Source organism: Lactuca virosa, chromosome 9 (genome assembly GCF_052849685.1).
Source record: "Lactuca virosa cultivar CGN04683 chromosome 9, Lactuca_virosa_CGN04683_v6, whole genome shotgun sequence".
Taxonomy (NCBI): Eukaryota; Viridiplantae; Streptophyta; class Magnoliopsida; order Asterales; family Asteraceae; genus Lactuca; species Lactuca virosa.
Window position 1 is genome coordinate 92,857,714 of NC_136434.1, and position 24,562 is coordinate 92,882,275.

Genomic DNA, 24,562 nt, shown 5'->3' on the forward strand with positions numbered 1-24,562 from the left:
GAAAAGAACTACCCCACTCACGATTTGGAGTTGGCAGCGGTAGTTTTTGCTCTAAAGATATGGAGGCATTACCTCTATGGCACGAAGTGCAAACTTTTCACTGATCATAAGAGTCTCCAATATCTCTTTAATCAGAAAGAATTGAACATGAGACAACGACGCTGGCTAGAGTTACTCAAGGACTACGACTGTGAGATACTTTACCACCCCGGTAAAGCAAATGTTGTCGCTGATGCTCTCAGTTGGAAAGCAAACCTTGAAAGGAAAAGGCCAAGAGCGTTGAGAATAGAAGTTGTCTTGACGATTGTGGAAAGTATCAGGAAAGCTCAAGAAGAAGCTTCAGAGAAGAATGACCGAAAGGAAGAACGTTTGGGCAAAACGTTAGTATTCGGTACAAACAGTCAAGGACTGAAGGTATTCCAAGATCGGATTTGGGTACCTAATACGGGAGGAGTAAGAGATCTTCTGATGGAAGAAGCACACAAGACCATGTACTCGATTCATCCCAGCAACACTGAAATGTATAGGGACCTAAAACCATACTACTGGTGGCCGACGATAAAGCTCGATGTTGCAAAGTATGTGACCGAGTGTGTAACATGTGCAAGAGTTAAGGCACAACATTAGAAACCGTATGGGAGTTTGGAACCTTTACCTGTACCCATGGGTAAATGGGAAGACATCACCATGGATTTTGTGACTAAACTGCCCAGGACGAAGAACGGTCACGACATGATTTGGGTGGTTGTGCATCGTTTCACTAAGAGTGCACACTTCATAGCAGCCAACGAGCGGTGGTCTATGGATAAGCTCGCAAATGTTTACGTGAAGGAGGTAGTAAGACTTCATAGTGTTCCTCTTAAAATTGTATCGGATCGTGATAGCCGTTTCACGTCAAGATTCTGGAGAAGTCTACAAGAGGAATTGGGTATGAAGTTGTGTTTAAGTACAGCTTACCATCCGCAGACTGATGGCCAGAGTGAAAGAACGATACAAACACTTGAAGATATGTTGAGAGCATGTACTCTGGAATTCCAAGGTAACTGTGATGAGCACTTACCTTTGGTAGAGTTTTCCTACAACAATAGTTTCCACTCGAGCATCAAGATGGCACCTTATCAAGCTTTCTATGGACAGAAGTTTCGTACACCATCTTGTTGGCTTGAGGTTGGAGAAAAGCAGTTTATGGGCCCCGAGATAGTCCATGAGACTGATGAGAAGCTGAAGGTGATTAGGGAAAGAATGTTAGCAGCTCAGGATCGTCAGAAGAGCTATGCTGACAAGAAAAGACGACCGATGACTTTTGAAGTTGGGGATTCGGTTTTGCTTAAAGTCTCACCGTGGAAGGGACTTATAAGATTTGGGAAATGAGGAAAGTTGAGTCGAAGGTTTATTGGACCGTTTAAAGTTCTTCAGAGAATTGGGAACCAAGCTTACAAGCTCGAATTACCCGAAGAACTAGATGGTATTCATAACACCTTCCATGTGTGTTATCTGAGGAAGTTCACGGGAGAAGTTCCCGACATAATTCTAATCTCGGAGTTAAGGATGGATGAAAATAAGAGGCTGATCGAAGAGCCCGAGGCAATTGTTGACCGTAAGACTAAGAAGTTACGACGCAAGATGGTCGACTTAGTGCTAGTCCGATGGAAACATTCGAATGGGCCGAATCTCACTTGGGAAACAGAGAGTGACATGATGAGTCGCTATCCACATATGTATGTTGATGCATGATTCCGGGACGGAATCATCCTAAGGGGGAGAGAATTGTAACGCCCGGGTTTCGGGGCTAAGCATTAATAGATGATGTAATAGTCTAGGTCAACTATTGTAACTCTTTTTGAAGTAATAAAGATGAATTATTTGAGTATTATGTGAATTATGTGCATTTATGTGCTTTATACTTAATTATAAAGTTATAATTAATAAAGGATAAAAATAAGCGTCAAAATTAAAGTGTGATATAAGCCCGATATCTTTAATAAAAGTTGTAGTGGTCGAAACAAGGATTCCGGGGATATAAAGAACGCCGAAATCCGAGTTATAACGAAGAAGTTATGACCCGTCGAAGTTTCGAGAAAACCCGCTGTAAGTGAGCTACGCCTACGCTATTTTTAATATAGCTTTTAATTAATTATAGTAACGTTATTAGGACCTTATAATAATTATTTGGGCTATTATTATTAGTTATATAAGAGTCGTTATAATACCTTTTTACCCACTCGCGGTACGGGGAATCTGGTTTAAAGGGCCGCATAGGGTTGTTGGATTTCAGAAGTGATATATGCCAAAATGGTCCTGCCCTCCGGTGTTTTATGTCTCGCCCCTGTCTGTACATAGTGGGTGAAGAGTATTGTTTAACGCTTATATAATAGTAATAATAGCTAGACTATTAATTAGTCTCGGTGAATGTTAGACTAAACCCTAGTGGTAATGATACTAGGTTATGTCGAAGGAAATTATTTTAAGAGTAACGAAGCGCTGTCTGAGTTCGGTATCACCACCTCTTCAGGTGAGTGCATAGTTAATTTCATATTACACATAGATATGAAGTATTTAATATAAACTACGTGCTATGTGTGCATATTGTCTGAATACTTGTTGTCTATGTTGATGAAAGATTTTTATACATGTTTTAAATGATTTAAACTGTATATGTATTTTATATCTACAAAAATGTTGGGGTAAAACATGGGTAGATGTAATAGACGATGTGTGATAAAATGATGAGAGGCCTCGATGTTGGTGTTGTTGATTTTGTCATCTAACGGAGTATAGATGACGACCACAGACTCTTCTAGACAGTCCAGTGGAACGCTAGCAGGCTCGCAACCTGTAGGTGTTTGTGAACGATGTGCTCACCGGTGTACTCCATCCCCCTCATGGTTGCCTTAAGGACATTTATTGCTGAGGAATCCCCTTAGCAGTAGTGTCCATCCCGATGATGATCCTTATGATAGGTGTTTAGGGACGTAATGTGAGGATAACGGGAACGGGTAATCGGGTTATTGTTGGTTGATGAAATTAATACATTTATTTATTGTGGGTTGAAAACCCTATGTGCTCACCAGGCTCCCAAGCCTGACCCACTCAGTTTCATGTATTACAGGTAGTGGCGCTCGAGCATAGATGTGATGTTTTGGATGAGGGATTACGTATATAGGTCTGTAGATATGAAATAATGTAGTAAGGCTTATATTATACTGTTTATGCTTTTGATCTGTATCGAACATGACATCCCGAGTCTTTTTAATGAAATACATTTCTAAGGAAATACTTTGATAAATCTTTATCATATTTTTATTTTGGGAACAAATTCCGCAACACTTTTATGTAAAATGTTACTCTGATTTTCAAACAAGCATAAACAAAATCGGTCTTTTCTGGCCGTGAAAATGGGGATGTCACAACTTACATGGATAATATGACATATCCATGATTTTTAATTAATTATTACTTTGAAACAACACGAACATACAAACATGTATATAATATTTAATTAAATATTATATATATCACATTCCATAACATATGATCGATAACATGAATCTAATCTAATTTACATTAAAATTTCAACCACAATATACAATGATATTCTTAAAAGAATACTTAAACCAAGAAAATATAAAAAAGAAATAGTATATAACAAACTTACAAATTAAAAACTTCAACATAATAACATGACCCAAAAAATGGTCCAAAACCCTCAAACCAACACAAAAACATTTAAACTTGTTTTCTTTGTTAATTTTGTATGTGATTTGTATTTGTGTGTCTACTCAAAGAGATTGACCTTTTTATAGTAGAGTATCTATTAATTGTTTATTAAATACATTATATAAGTTATAAAACCTTTGAATTGTTGATCAATATTAAGAGACTTTTGAGTGATATTCATTAAAATAGGAGGTTTCAAACGCATGAGGTGTTTGCAAAATTTTGTGGGGGTTTCAAATGCATGAGGTTCAAGGAAAAATGTCTCCTTTATAAGTATAGTATGATAGTATGATACAGATATAGATATAGATATATAGATATATAGATTTCTAACATCATCGGAGGTTCTAAATAATGCATTTTAGCCCCATATTTGCTTGATTGAAGATCTAACACATGCTGGAAACCTTACCTAAGCTCATTATGTTACCACCTTGGTACCATTTTCACAACGAATCATCATCAATAGAAAGTATATCATATGAAATTGTAATAAGTATCTCATCATTACCTCAAAACATCGAAACAAAGCATCAAATAGAGAAAATTACTACCTTAGTAGCTTTATGACTAAGATCTTTTGTTGAAACTTGAATTGTTTCACTAATTATTCTCTAATTCGATTTATGTCCTTGAAAATGAGCTCTCCCTCTACAAAACATAAAAATGAGGAGAAAAGATTGATCTAAGGCTTGAGATCTAAACCTTCTTATGACTTTTCTCAAATGCCCTTTTGAGATTAAAAAGCACTCCCAAACACCCCCTTAATTTTGCAAAACAAACACCTCAACTTTCAAATTTTAGATTAACTCCTAAATGACATCCACTTATAATTACTAGTCTTATAACTTCTATCGTAACCCTAGAATGTTAATAATTAAAAATTTATGTCCAAAATCTACTTAACTGAATTAAGTCAAATGTCATCTTAACTTCCAAGGTAAAAAATGAACTTTAATTTGGACTATCTACTAGATTTTCATTTAATTACTTTAAATTATCTAAAATTGGAAATTTGCTTAGTTATATATTATTTAATTTAATTGAAAAATAATGAAAAATTACATTTATATATTAAAACATTTAGTCCCAATTCGTGAGTGTTACAAACCGGTTTCTTACATTATCAGAAGACTGTATGGATTCAAGCCAATACAACGATATTGTTGTATCAACTAAAGAGCTTCAACAACCTTATAACCCATACGACCATATCTAACATGGTATAAAATTACATACGAGTATATAGGAGTTTTGATAGTAACCGTGAGTAGTTTTCATTAGATCAGGGGAAGTGGGAGTTCATTTTGGGAGATCAGTTAGACGAAAAAAATTAAATAAAAATAGTTTATTGGCATCAAAATTTTAATTTCTTCATTTGTAAGTGGTAATTTGAACATTAATATTATCTAATTCTTCATTTGTAAGTGTTAATTTGAACATTATTATGTTAGTAGCTTTGTAATTGGTAGTTAGCCAACATGTGTGGCTAGAAGCCTCATTATCCAACTTTGAATTTGCATTTCATTTAGGTTGTTTTGTCAATTGAGACTAGTTTGTCGATTTACGTTTGATTTAGTAATGTTTGTTATAATCTATATAAATATCATGTTATCTCTACTATTTATGCTAACCACTTGAATTGGTCTATGATTTTGGGTTGTTATTTCCTTTACTAGAATGTGTAATCATTTTAGGAATCGAGTCAAGTCACAATCGATTGAAATGGTTTTCTAGAAAGATCGTTTTCCTTATAAACGCATATTATATGTTTGCAAAACCTTCAAACTTTTGTAAGAATCTAACATAATTGGGAATCTAATTGTGTGTAATGCAACTTATAGTTGAATCTCAGATCTTATGGAAATTTGATTGACAATTTAGGTTTAATCAAAGAGTTTCTTTTGTTTAAATACTTTAACCGTCACGTGTTAGAGATTGTTAATGCATAGTCATACCAAACAAAATCAATTATGTGATATCCTTTACACCATACTTATCTAGGATGAGATACTTACAAGTTACAAGAAAGTGGAATAAAGTAGTAGTGAATATTTTTTTTATCGAACTTTAGTGTATTACATTGTTTTGCATGTCTTAACATTTAACACCCCTTCTCTTCTATTCTCTTCTCTTTTTATTTATTCAATCACAAATCTCAAGTCTTCTATGTTGGCATAAATTAGTCAACTTGAATCCTTGTGGATACATCCTTAATTACACTAATTACAATCCTTTTTGTATGATGCTACTAGGTATACTATTTTATTATTGTTATTTATTGTTTTCGACACACCAAAATGTTCAAATTTTATTACTTCTATTTTGATGGAACCGTGGAAGTAATCCAAAAAAGACATAATAACATTTCTTGAATGAAACAAATTTAAAATAACAAAATTGGTTTGCCAAAAGATAAAATATTTAGGTATACTATTTTATTATTGTTATTTATTGTTTTCGACACACCAAAATATTCAAATTTTATTACTTCTATTTTGATGGAACCGTGGAAGTAATCCAAAAAAGACATAATAACATTTCTTGAATGAAACAAATTTAAAATAACAAAATTGGTTTGCCAAAAGATAAAATATTGAGGTGGAGATGCGGGGTATCGATCCCCGTACCTCTCGCATGCTAAGCGAGCGCTCTACCATCTGAGCTACATCCCCATTCGAGATTGGTATTCTAAAAAAGCTATTTATTAAGTCAGATAAATTGTTTTTTTTTTACCGAGTTACTAGTCTTTATTCTATTTGTATTCGTGCTTTGTTTATTCTTTAAACACTACATACCATTTTTCATAATTATAGAATTCTGTAGTGAGGTTAATGTGTTATTAAGTTTTAAAAAAAAACTAAACTCAAAATTATGTTCGTTTTCAAAGTATAGAAAGAATGCATCGATTTTTAAGTGGAAAGTTAAGTCTACATTATCATTATGTAGGTTTTGTGAATGGCGGACAGGAGTTGATACCATATGCTATGAAATTTCCTAAAAAAGAAAGTTTACCAAATTTGGATTGATACCATGTGCTATGAAATTTCTTTAAAAGGGATGTATGCCAAAGTTGATTAACCAACCACAAAAGTTGAGGGCATTTGGAAGCCTACAAATACCAAAATGCTTATGATATCTGTTTATGCGCCACAAGAGCTGTCTGAAAAACGCATACTTTGGGATTATCTTTCTCATGTTGTGTATAGGTGGGAAGGTGAAACGTTGATTATGGGGGACTTTAATTCAGTTCGTGTCGAATCTGAAAGATACGGTTGGGGGACTTCAATGAAGTTCGTGTCTTAAAGATACGGTTCAATTTTTAATTCACCTGGAGCCTTGGCTTTTAATGATTTTATCTCTAAAGCTAGTTTGTTCGATGTTATGCTTATACTTGGTCGGATCGGGTAGCAAGGAAAATGAGCAAGCTTGATAGATTTTTTGTTTTGCATGGATTGTTGGAAGTTTTCCCGAATCTCTCTGGTCTTATTTTAGAAAGACATCTTTCTGATCACAGACCAATCTTTTTTAAGGGAGTTGGCGTATGATTATGGCCCACTCACTTCCGTGTTTTTCATTCTTGGTTTCAGCTAGAGGAGTTTGAAAAGTGGTCTTCGACTCTTGGAATAATGATGGGGTTGTGGAGGTTAACCCTATGGTTTTTCTTAAAAAAAAGTTACAGTATTTGAAGAAAATGTTGCGGATTTGGAGTAATGATTCCAAAAGCGCAAGAAACTCTTCTAGGACGACTTTACTTACTTCTTTAGCAGAGATTGATGGCAGATTGGATCATGGAGAGGGCTTGGAGTCGGATCTTAATGATAGAATGGTTTTGATGAAATCTCTTGCTGATGTGAATAAAATTGATATGTTTGATTTAGCTAAAAAAGATAAGATTCGTTGGGCCATTAAAGGGGATGAAAACTCTAAATATTTCCATGGGGTTATTAAACATAAACGTAGAAAACTAGATATTCGGGGAGTGTTTGCTGACGGAGATTTGATTGATAAACCGGGTGATATGAAATTAAAGTTTTTGAAATACTTTTCGAGTCGTTTCTCTACTCCTTCTCCTTCTCGACTTCATCTTGGTGTCGAATTTCCCAGAAAACTCACACATGCTCAAGTTCATTTCTTAGAAGGAGAGATCACTAGTGAGGAAGTCAAGAATGTTGTGTGGTTTTGGTTTTTTTTCAGAGGTTTTGGCACATTGTTGGCGATGTAGTAGTTAATGTTGAGCTTCATTTTTTTAGTACAGGTGTCTTTCCAAGGGGATGCAATCCTTCCTTTTTAGCTTTGATTCCTAAAGTGTCGGATGCTAAATTTGTGAAAGATTCCCATTAGTCTGATTGGGTGTCAATACAAGATTGTTGGTAAAATTCTTGCCAAACGTCTTTCTTCTGTGATTGAATATTTCGTGAGTATTAAGCAGTCTGCTTTTATTGCGGGTCGTCGGATTTTAGATGGCCCTATGATCTTGAGCGAGGTTATTTCTTGGTGTAAGGTGAGGAAAAAGAAGGCTATGGTGTTTAAGGTGGATTTTGAAAAATCCTACGTCTCGGTGAGATGGGATTTTCTGGATGATATTCTTCACAAGTTCGGATTTGGTCCTACGTGGAGGAAATGGGTCAAGGGTTGCCTTATGTCTTCAAGGGGTTCTATCTTGGTGAATGATAGTCCTACTGAAGAGTTTCAATTCTTTCGTGGGTTAAGGAAAGGGGATCCTCCATCTCCTTTCTTGTTCATTCTGGTGATGGAAGTTCTTCATTTGTCTTTTGAAGGATCTATGACTCATGGTATTTTCAGTGGTTTTTCTATTGGGTCAATAAATCCTATTGAGAGTTTTTAAGAAAAAAAATCGAGTTATAGCTAGAAAAAGTTATAGAAAAAGTTTGGTTATCTCATGATCCAAAAGTTACTTAGAGTTTTTAGTTTTTGGAAGCTTTTAAATTTGATCGTTGTATGTAATTTTATATTTGTAAAAGTTTCTAGCTAGTTTGTCCAACACTTCTTCTAAACAAATAAAAACTATAATTTTTGGCTATGTGTTTAATTGAAATTAAATTTCAATTAAGATCTATAATATTATAAAAATATTCTCAAAACTTTTTATAAATTTTTATTGAAAATTTCTAAATCTCATATTAAATCTATAAGTATAGTCGTTTCCCACTTGATACGATATATATTTGGGGGGTGATTCTTCCACAGACAAATTTTTATACATCAACTGAAGTTTATATGCATTCACGATTATACCCTTGTGTTAATTCCCTGTTTTAATTATAATTATTGAAGAAAGAGAAGGAGCCATTTTTTTGTTTCCAAAACCTATGTCCGCTCACAACCCCCCTTCCCCCCCCCCCCTCTCTCACACACTCACACACAAAGATCTCTTCTGCTCACAACCCCCCTTCCCCCCCCCCCCCCTCTCTCACACACTCACACACAAAGATCTCTTCTCCATCAGCATATACAACATTCTCTTATTCTACCAAACAATAAAAACTAAAAAGACTCTCAAATCGGTCACATCTACCCTTCACGATTTGAAGATGTTATTGATTTTCTTTAAGCCATGGAAAACCCATATGAATTTCTTGGTAAACACTTCTCCGATCAAACCACCACCGCCAGCAAAATTTGATTTAATATAAAGCAAAGACAAAACTTCAAAAATGGTCCCTATGGTTTCCAGAAATCTGAAGTTTAGTCTCTAATTTTAAAAAACCTCACAGATGATCCCTGTGGTTTCAGAACTTTTAATAGATGGTTTTTTTCGCCAACTCCGTTAGCTTTTGGCCGTTAAGTGAATGACATTTCTGTCATTTCACAATCACAATGACCATTTATGAAGTTTTACCTTGTTTAAAAAAAAAAGAAAAAAAATATAATTATGTAATATTAAAGGGTCTCTCTCTCTCCCTCTCCATCTCCCTCTCCCTCTCCCTCTCCCTCTTCCTCTCTCTCGTTGTATAATTGGAAGTCAAACATTATACAAACCACAAATCCATTGTTGTAACTACAATTTTAATTAGAGGAAAGAAGATCAAAGGCTTTTTGCTTTGACTAAAAACAGAAACATAAATGCAGAAATTTGTTTGGTTGCTCTTACACTAAACCCATGACCACCCATCACCTTCCCACCATTGTTAGATCAAACATCACCACCTCACCTCCTTTTCTCTCCGGCCCTCTCGTCGATCTACTGTAAAGAAACGAAGAAAGAAACAAGGATAACCAAGGGCTGCCACCCTCAACCACCCACCGGTGACCACCCACCACCGTGAACCACCACAAACGGCCAATCTCTATTCCCCTCTTGTATTGTAGAATCCATTGCACCACCCACCCTTCACGTTTTCTGTTTTCATTTTCTTCTTTCACTGCCAAGAACAACCACCACTGAGGAGTGGTGGTGTTGTTGTTGGTGTGACCACTGAACATCACTAGGAACCACCTCTTCTAACCATTTTTGCCAATCAGCACCTACCCAAACACACCCTTTGACCACTGCCATCTCCACTATCTCTCCCTTGCTTCTTTTCTCAGATAACAATAGCTCCACCAATAACAATATCCCCACTAGAGGTGACATCAAGAGGGTGTTTGGGATTGCTTTTCAAATGAATTTTTGGCTTTTGGCTTTTTCGAAAAGTCAAAAAATTCAAAAAGTTGTTTAACAAATAAAAAAGTCCTTTTGAAAATAATTTTTTGCCAAGAACAAAATGGTGGGTTTTCAAAAGTCAGGAAATCCTATCTTTTTGTGACTTTTAGCCATTTAAAGGGTAAACTAGATTCAAAAGCCAAAAAATCTAAGGCAAACACTTTTTAAAACCAACTTTTAGCTTTTGCTCCTTCAAAAGTTAAAATCAAAAAGGAATTTTACAAAAAAGGACTTTTGAGGATTAAAAAGTAATCCCAAACACCCCCAACATCCCAAGAACCACCGACTGCCACCCCGTCTTTCCCCTGTGACGACGAGCAAACACCAACCCCCACTATGAGATCTTGACAAATGAAAACGATTTGTTTCTTATTGCTACCGATCAAAAGCACAAAGCATCATCCAAATTGATCAACCAAATTTAATCTTAAATTTTGAGAATGAAATCAGATCTATGATGAGTTGGAATTGATTGAAACATAATCGATTGTTTACAACACATAATTCAAATCTTTCAACACATAATCGATTCTAGTTTTTCTTACTGATTTTTCTTATGGTTTTGGGAATGGAATCTGCAATTAATAGCTACATTTTGGCCATTGGTTCTATGTTTGTAACTGTTGCACACACCAACTGTTCGACAGATTGCTCCAAAGAATAATCGTCTTTTAAAATGTTGTTTTTTGATTAGATTTGTTGTACATATTGTAAACCCAAATGTGCATATCGACGCACTGCAACATCACACAAGAAGCCATGGAGGGGAGGTGGAGAGGTTGGTAGAAAAACGGAGAAGAAAGGGAGGGAAAGAGCAGATCGGAAACAACACAGCAGGTGGGGGTTCGTGGGTTTGCTCAGCAACCGAGGGGAGGTGGAGAGGTTGACAACCGGTTTTTCCGATGGGCTCTCTTTCTCGACTGTTAGATTATCTCACCGGAGCTGTGGCTTCGGGGAAAGCAGGGGTCGAGCAAAACAATAATAGAGGATGTTTGGGGTGATGCGTCTTAACAGGGGGGAGAGAGAGTGAGAGAGAGAGAGAGAGATTAAATTTCTTTCATTTTTTCTTTTTTTTTAATAAAAAAATTAAGATAATAAGAGAAAACCTCATTATTGGTCATTGGGTATTGAAATGACGAAAATGCCCCTCACTTAACGGTAGAAAGCTGACGGAGTTAGGCGTAAGGATTAAACATTAAAATTTTTGAAACCACAGGAACCATCCGTGAGGCTTTTTAAAATTAGAGACCAAATTTCAGATTTTATGAAACCACAGGGACCATTTATGAAGTTTTGTCTATAGCAACCAAATGAAACATAACAAAAAATACAACCCAATTCTCTTAGGAGGAACACCCAAAAGGACAACCAAGTTCGATTGCTAAACATCAAATAGCAGTGTAGAAAGGTAGCTTCACCAAAAAGTCACCCAGTTAATTGATTTCTGTGAAAGATTTCCAAGCAAAACCAGGCTTCCAAGATCCAAACAGCTTATTTCTTGAGGGTAATATTGTCCAACTAACCCAAATTTGCCCTAACAACCACCTAAATTACCCAGCAACAGGATCTGATCAAGCCATGGGTTTAGAGCCTCAATACAGCCGGGAAGCAGTGGCGGACGCATGATTTTACAGTAGGGGTTGCACGGGAGTGTTAGGGGTTGCACGGTAGTAGAAAAAATAAAATTTTCAAAATTTTTCGAAAAATTTTCCACTGCGGCCGGAAAACTTAGGGGTTGCCGGTGCCACCGTTGACCACCCCTAGGTCCGCTCCGGCCGGGAAGAGACAGAGAGAGGTGAGTGGACGCAGGTTTGGTAACAAAAAAGGTACAATTATAATGAAGGTATTATTTAATGAGGGTATAATTGTCAATGAGTATAATTATCAGTGGATGAATAACCACCCCTATATATTTACTTAAAAGTTTAGCGATCTTCTTTTAAACGTTTGTAGAATTTGGTGTCATGTTTCAAAACTAATGAAATTCCCCTAACCTCCTATTTTAAACCACCTATAACTACTGTGTCTCTTCTATCTCTCCTCCATTTTCCCTCTCTTAATTTCTGTGGCTGAGTGTGTGAAGTCGAAGGCAATGGACAACAACAACAACAATAATGGCCATGTTACTAGCTATGAGATTTCTGCATATGAGATTTTGTTACGCGCGACGGCGTTTTGCGTAACGCTACTATCTACGCTGCTAACAAGTGTTGATAATGAGACATCCTCTTTCGAAGTCACCTTTCACTGGTATGAACTTTCTTCTACTGTGTGTTCATTTATTACGACTATTCCTCTTCTGATGATTTAGCTATCAACATGAATCTATTTTGTTTTGAAATGCGAACTCATTTTCGATGAACTATGAAATAAAACGTAGCTGAAAAAGGTGTGGATCTGTAATCTGTATCATATATTCGTTTTAGCTCAAATTGCTTAGCTAAAAACAAACTATATTAAGATTATATCAATAACGTCGTCGATCGAGACAAATGTTGCTACTCTGCTTCATGTTTCGATCACGTTCCGGCCTTGAGCGATTCAATCACCAGAGCGGCGCGGCGGAGGGACGACGGACACCTTAGCCGGACGATTAGATCTGAAAGGTATATATATATATATATAAGCTATCTGAAATCCTTCGTCCCTTGGCGGTTTCTGTGGCGATGTCTTCCGATCTTCTTTGGAGGAGAAAGCGGGTCGTCCAACCTTAGGAGCGAGTCAGCTAGCTAGTGAACTCAGCTCGCTGGCTGCACGGCGGACATAGACGTCGAAGACGACTTCTGACGGATCAAACTTCGGCGGCAGACGGTGGATAGTACAGATTTGGCAAGGCTACGGAGTGTGAATATAATATTCAGATCTTACCATATATTTTATTGTTTTTTTATTTTTTTTAATATATTAATAGTAATAATCATATTAACAAATTAATATGTACAAAAGTGTAATTATAACGAATATATGTTAATCGCTTGCTTTTTGGCCTCGATTTTCATGATGATACAATGCTTGATTCCAACATCTATTATTTCTCATACTAAAAGGAATCGGAAATAAATAATTTCTTTTGTTAAGAAACAAAGTGTTGAATGTATTTTAGTTCTTAGTTAGTTGCATATCTAAACAAACAGGACTATTAATTTATGGTTTGTTCCATGAATTTATATATAACTTTTGTTCTTGTGCAGCTGGATGTTGAAGATATCAAATGCAATAGTATGCTTATACTTGGAAGGATCAGCAATACTCTCCCTGATATATCACATCAAAAAGGTCCGTACTGAATTCCCAAGATTTCTGGTGTTGGACACTGTCGTGATGGGGATGCTGTTCTCCGCTGCTACTGTGTCTGCCCTGCCCCCGAATCCGATCACAGGCGTGTGGGAGTGGGACATCATTGGCTACCCGATACTCATGTCGTACCTTGGATCCCTTCTGGTTATATGGCTCATATATGCTTCATTTCAAAGCCACGCTAAAAAATACTAGTTATATACATACGCTGGAACAAATTAACTACCATGCAAAATATTGAGGTTAGATTTGTGTTTTTCATCTTTAGATCATGATTTCGAAGAAATTGAATCTGTTAAATAAATTTGAATATTACGGACTTGGAGTTTGAATCGGTGCATGTATTTGGTTGACAGGCCATGGAAGGAAATAATTTTGGTTTTGTGTTTGGTTTGTAGATATGCATGTCTAATTAGATTAATGTAAGTTGTGTTAATTGACCTAAACAATTATTTATTTAAGTTTTTATTATGGATAATAAAAAAAAGACCATATTATTTTAGGAGATACACAAAAATTACCCCAATGAGAAATAACTACCATTTATAATACTCCTTTCGATCCAAAATTATTGTCTACAGACAAAAAACACACAGATTAAGAAAACATTAATTACCAACAATTTTATTAAATGAATTGACAGTTTATCCATTTGTTGCATTTAATTTCATGATAGGTGAACTAATAATGAGATATATTTTAGTAAAAGAGATATTTATTTGTAAAAGTAGACTATTATTTTGGGACAAACCAAAAATGAAACATGGACTATTAATATGGGAGATGATTTGTAAACAACAAATTTTCTCTATACACAACAATTGGTGCTTTAAAATGTTGTACAATACAACTCTATCATGCATAAATTGTTATGTATGACAAAAAACTGTTGTGTACGAATCACTTTCCTATTAATATGGACGGAGAAAATATATATTTAGATTTAGATATGTGCAGAAAAACACAACCAATTATATATATATATATATATATATATATATATATATATATATATATATATATATATATATATATATATGTGTGTGTGTGTGTGTGTGTGTGTGTGCGCGCGCGCGCGTGCACGTGCGCACATAGATACCTTTATATTATCTTTATGTTTAAAAACACTCTTATGTTAATGTTTACCATTCAAATAAAACTAAAATACGGGTTTTTTTTTATGAGAAACTATTATTGGCTAAAAATCTAATGTTGCATACATTTTTCTTTTTTAATATGGGAGTGATGTTAATTGGGATAAAACGATTAGTCAAGGAGGGAGAAATAATATGTATAGTTCCACACAGAGAATACAATCGAACAAAAGTAATCGAAATAGATGTATTCCGAACATACAATCAAGAAAGATATATATGTCATATCATATTTCGATATTTACTTTAACATAGATGTATTCCGAACATACAATCAAGAAAGATATATATGTCATATCATATTTCGATATTTACTTTAACACTGACAAACCGGTTATTTGATCAATGCTTCTTGAATTTAAAATCTTTCTACAAGACCTTGACAGTGTCAAATGCCATAGTATACTCATATTTAGGTGGAACATTGATGCACATACACTTGGTCATATATGTTACAACAAAAAAGTCCATACCGAATTGCCAATATTTCACCTCTTTGACATCATCATGGGGGCGTTGTTGAGCTCTTATGCTACGTGTGCCGTTGTGAGGGTTGGAGAGATTGTGGGCCTCACCAGCTTCTCGATCATCATGACCTACATTGAATCATTTGTCTTTCTATGGCTTGTATGTGTATGTGTTAGTGTATATATCTATATTTGTATATAATATTCATAGTTAGCCTATTTATTTGTAATTCTTATTGTCAGCCCATGTTTTGTATATAGCCCAATACTTTTGTACATGTTTTTATTTAGAATAGTGGAATACGGCTCAGTTCAGGGGAGAACACCGTTTGTAACATGGTATCAGAGCATAGAATACCTTAGTCGTATTCCATTATCGGTGATCAATTACGTAACATCGTTATTGGAGACTCCTCTATAATGGAATATTGCAACCGCATCAAGTCCATTGCCGATCTTCTTGCAAATATTGGAGCATCGATCCTTGAGCGTAATCTTGTCATCTACACCATCAACGGGTTGTCCCAAAAATACGCTCACGTTGTCACTACAATCCACCATTAAAAACCTTTGCCCACGTTTGTTGAGATGAGATCCATTCTTACACTCAAGGAACGCTCTATGCAAAAGGATCAATGTCGATCGGTCCAAGCCTCTCATCACAACCACTCTTCCTCTCCAACAATTCTTGCAATCGATCATCACAACCGAGCTCCAAATCCTTCATGTGAGAATCACAGTAATGGTCAAAATGGTGGTAGAGGTGGTAGTCCGAATCACCGTGGAGGTGGTAGAGGAGGACGAACTGGAAGGGGTCGTGAACGATCCCATGGTGCAACCTCGTCTTAATTTCAGCTCTCTGGATAGGGAGGATTCATGTCTTGGCAGACGTGACAGCATCCTCAATGAGGTCTTCTTCCAGCGCCTACAACTCCCTCGTGGGCTCCCTCTACTGGCCCAAGAAATCAGCAACAGTAACAACAATGGCCCACTTCAGCAACCCTATTTTCTCATCCTTGGGCTTCTGCGCCAACAGCCCAACAACAGACTCTTTTTATTGCTAGTTCATCTCCACATCATCCCAATACATGACCTATTGTTCAAAAATTTAACTACTCGGATTAGGTCACTACTCTTCTTTAAGCGTTTAGTACCATGAGCCTTCAGGACTCGAGAACCGCAGACTGGTATATGGACACCGGGGTAACCGCACACCTCCACGCCGACTTAGGTATACTCAGTTCCTATAACAATAAGTGTATCAATTCTAATTTCTATGTTTTAGTTGGACATGGGTCTCGTATACCGGTCACTAAAAATGGTCACTCATCTATTACATATAATCCTTTTCGTACCCAAGTCTTAAAAATGTCGTTATTACTCCTCAAATTATTAAAAATCTCATATATGTTCGTCAATTTACTTGTGATAATAAATGCTCTATCGAATTTGATGAATTTGGTTTTTTTTGTGAAGGACTTCCAAACCAAACAAATCCTTCTCCGATGTGATAGCTCGAGTGATCTCTATCCAATTACAAGTCCTACTCCTTATGCTTTTGTCTCTGCTAGTTCTACCATGTGGCACCAAATACTTGGTCATCCCGTTCAACCTGTTTTTCAACATTTAATTTCTCATAATTCAATTTTATGTAATTAAAGGGACTCTCACTTATTGTGTCATGTGTGTCAACTTGGCAAGTATGTGTGTTTATCTTTTGAGTTCTCTAAAACTGATGCGTTATTTCCGTTTCAAGTTATTCACTCTAATGTATGGACTTCTCATATTCAAAGTCATAGTGGAATAAAGTATTATGTTATTTTCCTTGATCAATTTACTCATTTAGTGTGGGTGTACCCTCTTAGAAATAAATCTGAAGTGTTCTCTAAATTTCTCAATTTTTGTTCTTACATTGAAAATCAATTTCTCACCAAAATTCAAACTTTTCAATGTGAAAATGGAAAAGAATATGACAACTCCAACTTACATAAACTTTGTGTCACTCATGGCATCCATATGCGCTTCTCTTGTCCCTATACCTTTCAACAAAACGGGAAATCCGAACGCATGCTTCGCACACTTAACAACATTATACGTACTCTCTTGTTTCAAGCTCACCTTCCACCTACTTATTGGGTGGAAGCTCTCCATATGGTCACTCATCTCTTGAATATTCTTCCATCCACAACTCTCAAAAATGACACTCCCTACCACAAACTTTTCCACAAACATCCTTTATATACTCATCTTCGAGTTATTGGTTGTCTATGTTATCCCCACCTCAACAACTCCAACAAACTTCAACACCGCTCAGTTCGTTGTGTGTTTCTTGGATACCCTTTGAATCATAAGGGTTTCCTCTGTCTAAACCTCCAGACCAAACAAATCATTATTTCCTGTCACGTCACATTTGATGAAATTGTCTTCTCATTTGGATCTATGACTCCAAACAACTCTCCCAACTATGATTCCCTAGATATGGAAGACACCAGAAACATTTCAATAACCCAAACACTCCATCATACCCCTTCGTCGATCAAAATACAACCCCCGATCATCCTTCTATCGCTTCAACCGACTCATCCTCCCCTACAGCCTCACCCGACAACGTCTCTCCTCCTCCTATCGAATCTATGTTGACACCGGTTCCATCTCGCTCTCAACCCATGGTCACTCGTGCTCGCCACGGTATTCACAAACCCATCCAAAAACTTAATCTTCATACTAACACCATAAACTCATCTTTATCCCCTCTTCCACGTAACCAATTTGAAGCTTTCCTTGATACTAACTAGCTAAATGCAATGAAAGATGAATATGATGCACTTATTTCTAACAGGACTTGGGTACTTGTACCTCGACCTCATAATGCTAATGTAGTTAATTGTATATGGTTGTTCAAGCAGAAATTTGATGCAAATGGATCTTTAGCTCGATTAGTTGCTAACGGGCGTACTCAGCGGCCCAATGTAGACTATGACGAGACTTTTAGTCCGGTTGTTAAACCGACCGCTATTTGGACTGTACTTAGTCTCGTGGTCTCCTATCACTGGCCAATTCATTAGTTGGACGTGAAGAATAGCTTTCTTCACGGTCACCTTAAGGAGACAGTCTATATGCACTAGCCACCGGGTTTTCGTAATCCATCTACATCAGATCATGTTTGTCTTCTTTAGGGATCTTTATACGGGCTCAAGCAAGCACCTCGTGCCTGGTATCATAGATTTGCTCAGTTTATCACTAGTTTCGGTTTCACAAACAACAAATCAGATTCTTCCTTATATGTCTACAGACAGGGTGACCACATTGCTTATCTGCTTTTATATGTTGATGATATTGTTTTGACTGCCTCATCCACATGTCTTCTTCAACAAGTTATTAGAACCTTATGGTCCGAGTTCTCCATGATAAATCTGGTTATACTAAACTATTTTCTTGGTATTACTGTTACTCGGGATCGACAAGGTATGTTTCTATTCAGTAGAAATATGCAACAAACATTTTGGAACGTACGAACATACAAATCTGATCGCACTCCAGCTGACACATCTGCCAAATTTGATGGCTCGGGTCCTCCAGTCTCCGATCCAACCCTATATCGCAGCCTCGCCCGTGCACTTAGGGGTGAGCATAGGCGGGTACCCGCCTAAATTTGACGGAACCGGAATCGGAACCGGCGGTTCCTAAGATATTAGAACCGGAACCGGAACCGCCGGTTCCGGATACCCACTTTTCTAAAAAAAAAAAAAACTCAAAAACTTTAGTTAGAATTAATCACTCAAAAACTTTTTACTAAATAAACGGTTAGAACAGGCCCGTATCCGATCTAAAACTATACGTTTAAAAGAAACAAATGAGCTTCAGCCAATAGAGCTTACATCAAAAATGCTTCAGGCCTACACAAGAACTCGGCTACTCACAATGTGACAATGGTAGGCCACCAAGAAAATTCCTAATATGCTACATCCCCTCTCAAAATCGTTTTACAAAGGAGAAACTCTTATATTTAAGCATGGTCATTTTTCTAACAAAACTCGTGAATTCATAAAACCAAATAGGATCTTTAGGTAAATGCATTTAGTTAAACTTAAACCTCATTTCGTATATACCATTATGTAAAATAGATTATGAGATAGATATTTTGATACAATTCTAATATGTTTCTGCGATAGTATTATAAAACAATACAATAAATGTATAAACGAATAAACACATTATATATTTATATTTATATATATATATATATATATATATATATATATATATATATATATATATATATATATATACCGGTTCCGGCGGGTACCCAGTGGGTAGCGGTTCTGGAAAAATAAAAACTGGAACCGGAACCGCTTAAGGCGGTTCCGAGACGGTTCCAGTTCCAAAAGCGGGTACCCTGTTCTGATTCTCACCGTGCACTCCTGTACTTAACTTTCACATGTCCGGATATTTCTTATGTTGTTCAGCAGGTCTGTTTATACATGAATGACCCTTGGGATCCATATTTTTCTGCTTAAGTGGATTCTCAGATATATACAAGGTACTTTAGACCTTGGCCTACAAGTCTATGCTTCTCCATCTCGTGGGTTAGTTGCTTACTTGGATGCTTCTCTGGCTGCTGTGTTTTTCTTGCTACGAATCTTCTTTAATTGTCTTGAAAGAGACAGGGTGGTCTATTGCCGAAGCTGAGTATCGTGGTGTTGCGTATGTTGTTGCTGAGACATGTTGGTTGCACAACCTGTTACACGAGTTGCTTTATCCTTCCTATCTACTACTTTGGTTTATTGTGACAATGTCAGTACAGTTTACTTATCATCAAATTTGGTTCACCATCAACGCACGAAGCATATTGAGATTGACATTCATTTTGTCCGAGACAAAGTCGCTATGGGTCATATTCGGGTTTTGCATGTACCCTCATCATATCAGTATGCTGACATCTTCACCAAGGGGCTTCCATCGTTTTTATTTCTCGATTTCAGATCCAGTACGTCCGTTCGAGACCTCACGTTCATACTACGGGAGCCTATTAGTGTAATATCTATATTTGTGTATAATATTCATAGTTAACCCATTTATTTGTATTACTTATTGTCAGCCCATGTTTTGTACATAGCCCAATACTCTTGTACATGTATTTATTTGAAATAATGGAATACGGATTAGTTCAGGGGAGAATACCATTTGTAACAATATGTTCTAATTATAAGCACCGCTATAAAATAAGTATGAAAATGAGGCAAGATCATTTGAATTGCGTTTGTATTTGATCTGTAGAGCACATTAGAGTTTTGTTGAATGTCTTTGAATAAATTGAAATCTGATAAAGAATTTTGAATCTTAAGAAATTAAAATTTGAATTAGTTTGTATCTATCTTGTATTAACGGAATGGAACCTAAGTTTCGTCGACCCATCGAGCTATTACTTGTCGACCCTCTCTCTATGATTTTGTTCGATGATGTGTATATTACTCTTAACACATGCTATTGCTTTCGTGAGTACTATAATTCACTTAAGATTGGTCATTTTTAAAGACAAGATCAATAGTAGGAAAAGCAATAAAAAATTCACGTTTTATTGGTGTACAGGGGATTTTGGTAATTTTTTAAAATTGATCATGAAATGAGATTTAAATTTATTGGCATTATCTAAAAAATCAATAAAATCCAGGATTTGTCAATCAAAGGTGTTATTGATGGAACTAATTTTTTTGGATTTCTTAAGATCAGTGAATCAAACACAAGATTATTGCTTTGAGAGAGAAAGATTGTCATATTGGTGTGTAAGCGATTAAAATATGTTTAATAATGGTTTTATTAATTATTCATTTTAATGAAACAGTAAAACAATGCTACAAATTCTGTTTGGCAGACTAACATCTTTGTCGAAAACAAGAAACGGTTTATTATACTCGAAATTTTGGGATAACCACAAAATCGATCATATGTTTATTTGGAATATAGGTAATTACCAATTAAACTTTTGAGTATTTGTCTAAATCATCCGAAACAATATGTTTAGAAGCAGTTGAATTTCGGAATTTCAGATTATCCGAAGAGGCATGTCATAAAATGTTCTAAAATTTTTCATTTGGAATTACTTTCTCATAAAGTGCATTTCGGGATTACTTTATGTAACATTCTTTTCGTACACCTATTTAGGAGAAGACATTTTCGACTCATAAAATTTTCTATAGATGGCTGTTCAAGATTAAAGTATTTCCTCAATATTTGATTCTTTTTAAAAACTTGAAATAACTTAGAATTATAAAAAAAAGTTAACATATAATTAAATACCAAAAAGAAATACTTTGAAAACGTTTCGATTCGATTAGACAATGGATCCTCGAAGTGTATGAGAGTATAAATTTCACAAAACACGTTGTCACAATTGTATGACTTTCAGGTTTTTTAGTGGTTTTGCAAGCTATGAGATGTAGTTGTTGGGGTATAGCTCATTTTCTGTTGTTGCTATACTTTTGGCTGTTTTTTTACTTTTTACTGCTACTACTAATACTATCTCAGAGAAAGAACAAATCCACAAGAATGATTAAATTTAAAGCTGAAAATAAAATCTGAGTGCAGTAACAATCATCAAAAAGGATGGCGCTTCACAGCATATAGCATTGTGCAGAAGAAACAAATAAATACATAATCATAATGGTTAAAATTCTGAAAAGCAAAGACATATACAAATGGGATAATCACTTAAAAGGGTAACGTATTTTTCGATTTGTACACATTTGGTCACTAAGTTTTTTCGTCAATGTGTTCATTTTTTGAGTCTACTACAATTTTCATTAAGATTACTCTCGATAAAATGTAATATATTTTTACTAACGATTTTATAAAAAAAACATTCATACATGCATTCATAAAAAACGTATGGACAGGGGAAGGCGCAGGAATACATAGTAGGTGTTGCCGATATGAAATAGGTGTTGCCGATACATGGAAAATAGGTATAAACGAAAAAAGAATCGAAAATTTTTCACTGAGAACAAAAAAAATAGGTGTTGTCGGTGCAACACCGGTACCATAGTAAATCCGCCACCGCGTATGGATATAAAAATCGTAATTAAAAATATATTAATTTTTTAATGAGAGTAATCTAAATGAAAGTTGTAGTAGAGTAAAATACGAAGTCATGTATATAAAGATCGTTAAAATCTGAGATCGTATGAAGAAGTTATGACGTTCAGAACACATGACCTAAGCAACCAAGTAGTTGAGATCGCGATGGATATAAACATCAAAAGTCTCATACACCTCATTAATGAATGTCCCACGTAAGATTTCGTGAGAAAAAACTAAAGAAATCATTCATAAATATTGAATGAGTACAAAAAATGACTTAGTTTGCAAAAAAAAAATTAAGGACTAAGTGTGTACAAAAATATTAAGGACTAAATGTGTACAAAGTGAGAAATATATTACCCTATTAAGTCATTTTTACCGGGTAACCTCGAGTAGCCGTTCATAAGGACTGAATGTATACAGCTTAACAAGTTGAAGGGGTAAATGTGAACGAAAAAAAATCCAGTGACCAAATGTGTACAAATCGAAAAATATATTACCCTTTTAAGTCATTATCCATATCCAGATAGTCAAGAATCATACGATATCATCTTATATAAATTAAGTTATTTACGCATATATATTAAGTAACGTTGACACAACTCTTGTTGCTGTATATTGTATACATTTGTAGATCGCCCGAGTCCATCTCGAAACTTCTTTAAATGGGAACAAATACTAACTAAAAATTAACCAAAAAGAGAAACTTATATATTTATCAACAACCTAATTCAATCTAATATTTCTATAAAAAATCAATTTCTATTTTTCTCTTTTCCAACTCAACCAAATTTATTATTTTATTAACATCTAAATCCTAGCCAACCTATTATTATATAAAAAATAAACTAAAAGATATTGTCAATATTGCTATCTAGTTTTATAGAACAAAATTATAGATTTTGATTATTTTTTTATTAAGATGAAATTTTAATTTATGATAATCAAAAATTAATTAGAAACAAGTAAATAGGGTCTCCAATCAAGAAGATATGTAGAGAGTGGAGACGCAACCAAATGCAACATGGGTTCCCAATATTAAATAGCATTTTTTTTAATAATTCATGAACCCTTAATTTAAAAAAAAAATTGCTATTTAATTTTGGGAACCCATGTTGCATTCGGTTGCGTCTCCACTCTCTACATATCTTCTTGATTGGAGACCCTATTCACTTGTTTCTAATTAATTTTTGATAGTCATAAATTAAAATTTCATCTTAATAAAAAAATAATCAAAATCTATAATTTTGTTCTATAAAAATAGATAAGGTTACAAACTTTATTTCAAGTATATAATTAGTTATTTATGTTTTTTATGATATATTACTATCAAAATTGTTTATTGGTACTTGGTCCAAAAAAGCCAACGGCACCCCCACTACATTCGTGTTAGCAGGATGGGGAACCAAAGACCAAGTATGATTTTGTGAAAGTGCATCCATTTCGGAGCGCATGGCGTCAACCCATTTGGAATCCCTGAGAGCCTCAATATGCATTGTCGAGTCAGCAGAGGCAAACAGAGCAGCATAAAGCCCACCATCAGATGTATGATAAAGGCCCGCCCAATGCCTTGGTTTAAAAATCCCAGATTTTGCTCGAGTGGTCATGGGGTGCCTGATAGGAGCAACAGGAGTCGGTGCCGATGGAGCAGAGGGCGAGGGGGCAGCAACGTCAACATCGGGTATCGACGGATCCGAATCAGAACCCGATGCAGGTTCAGTGTCAGAGCCGTGATCAGAGTCTGAGGCAGCAGAAGAGGAGTCCGATGCAGACACTATAGAAGCAGGATCGGGTTAGGGGGGCTCGACCGGTGATGACGGCATGGGAGGATCGTCGCATACAATACAGGGAGCTGGAGGCGAGGCCGTTGGAGCGAGGTTTGAGACAGCAGCGGGCACGGACACGCCCGAAAAATCATCCAAAAAGGAGTGAAGTGGTAAATTAACGATTGCGGTGTGCGTGGCAGTGGTGTCAAAAGGAAAACACAACTCATCAAACCAAGCATGGCGTGTGATGTAAATGCGCGAGGATCTAGGATCGAGACATAAGTAACCTTTGTATTGGGAGTGATATCCAAGAAAAACGCAAGGAATGCTTCGTGGAGACAATTTATGAGCCGAATAATCCTGCAAATAAGGGTAGACCCGGCACTCGAACGGTCGAAAATTATCATAAGATGGCAC

General features: G+C 35.8%; 1 protein-coding gene and 1 non-coding gene across 2 annotated transcripts; one reads left to right on the top strand and one right to left on the bottom strand.

Moving 5' to 3' along the window:
- Positions 1 to 6,319: 6,319 nt before the first annotated feature.
- TRNAA-AGC (transfer RNA alanine (anticodon AGC)) lies at positions 6,320 to 6,392 on the bottom strand. The gene has a single exon. It is a non-coding gene; the product is annotated as a tRNA-Ala (tRNA).
- A 980-nt stretch (positions 6,393 to 7,372) lies between these two features.
- LOC145139544 (uncharacterized) lies at positions 7,373 to 8,566 on the top strand. The gene is made up of 2 exons (XM_079073335.1): positions 7,373 to 7,902; positions 8,062 to 8,566. Exons 1-2 carry the CDS (start codon positions 7,373 to 7,375, stop codon positions 8,564 to 8,566), a joined length of 1,035 nt encoding a protein of 344 aa, XP_078929461.1.
- Positions 8,567 to 24,562: the final 15,996 nt, after the last annotated feature.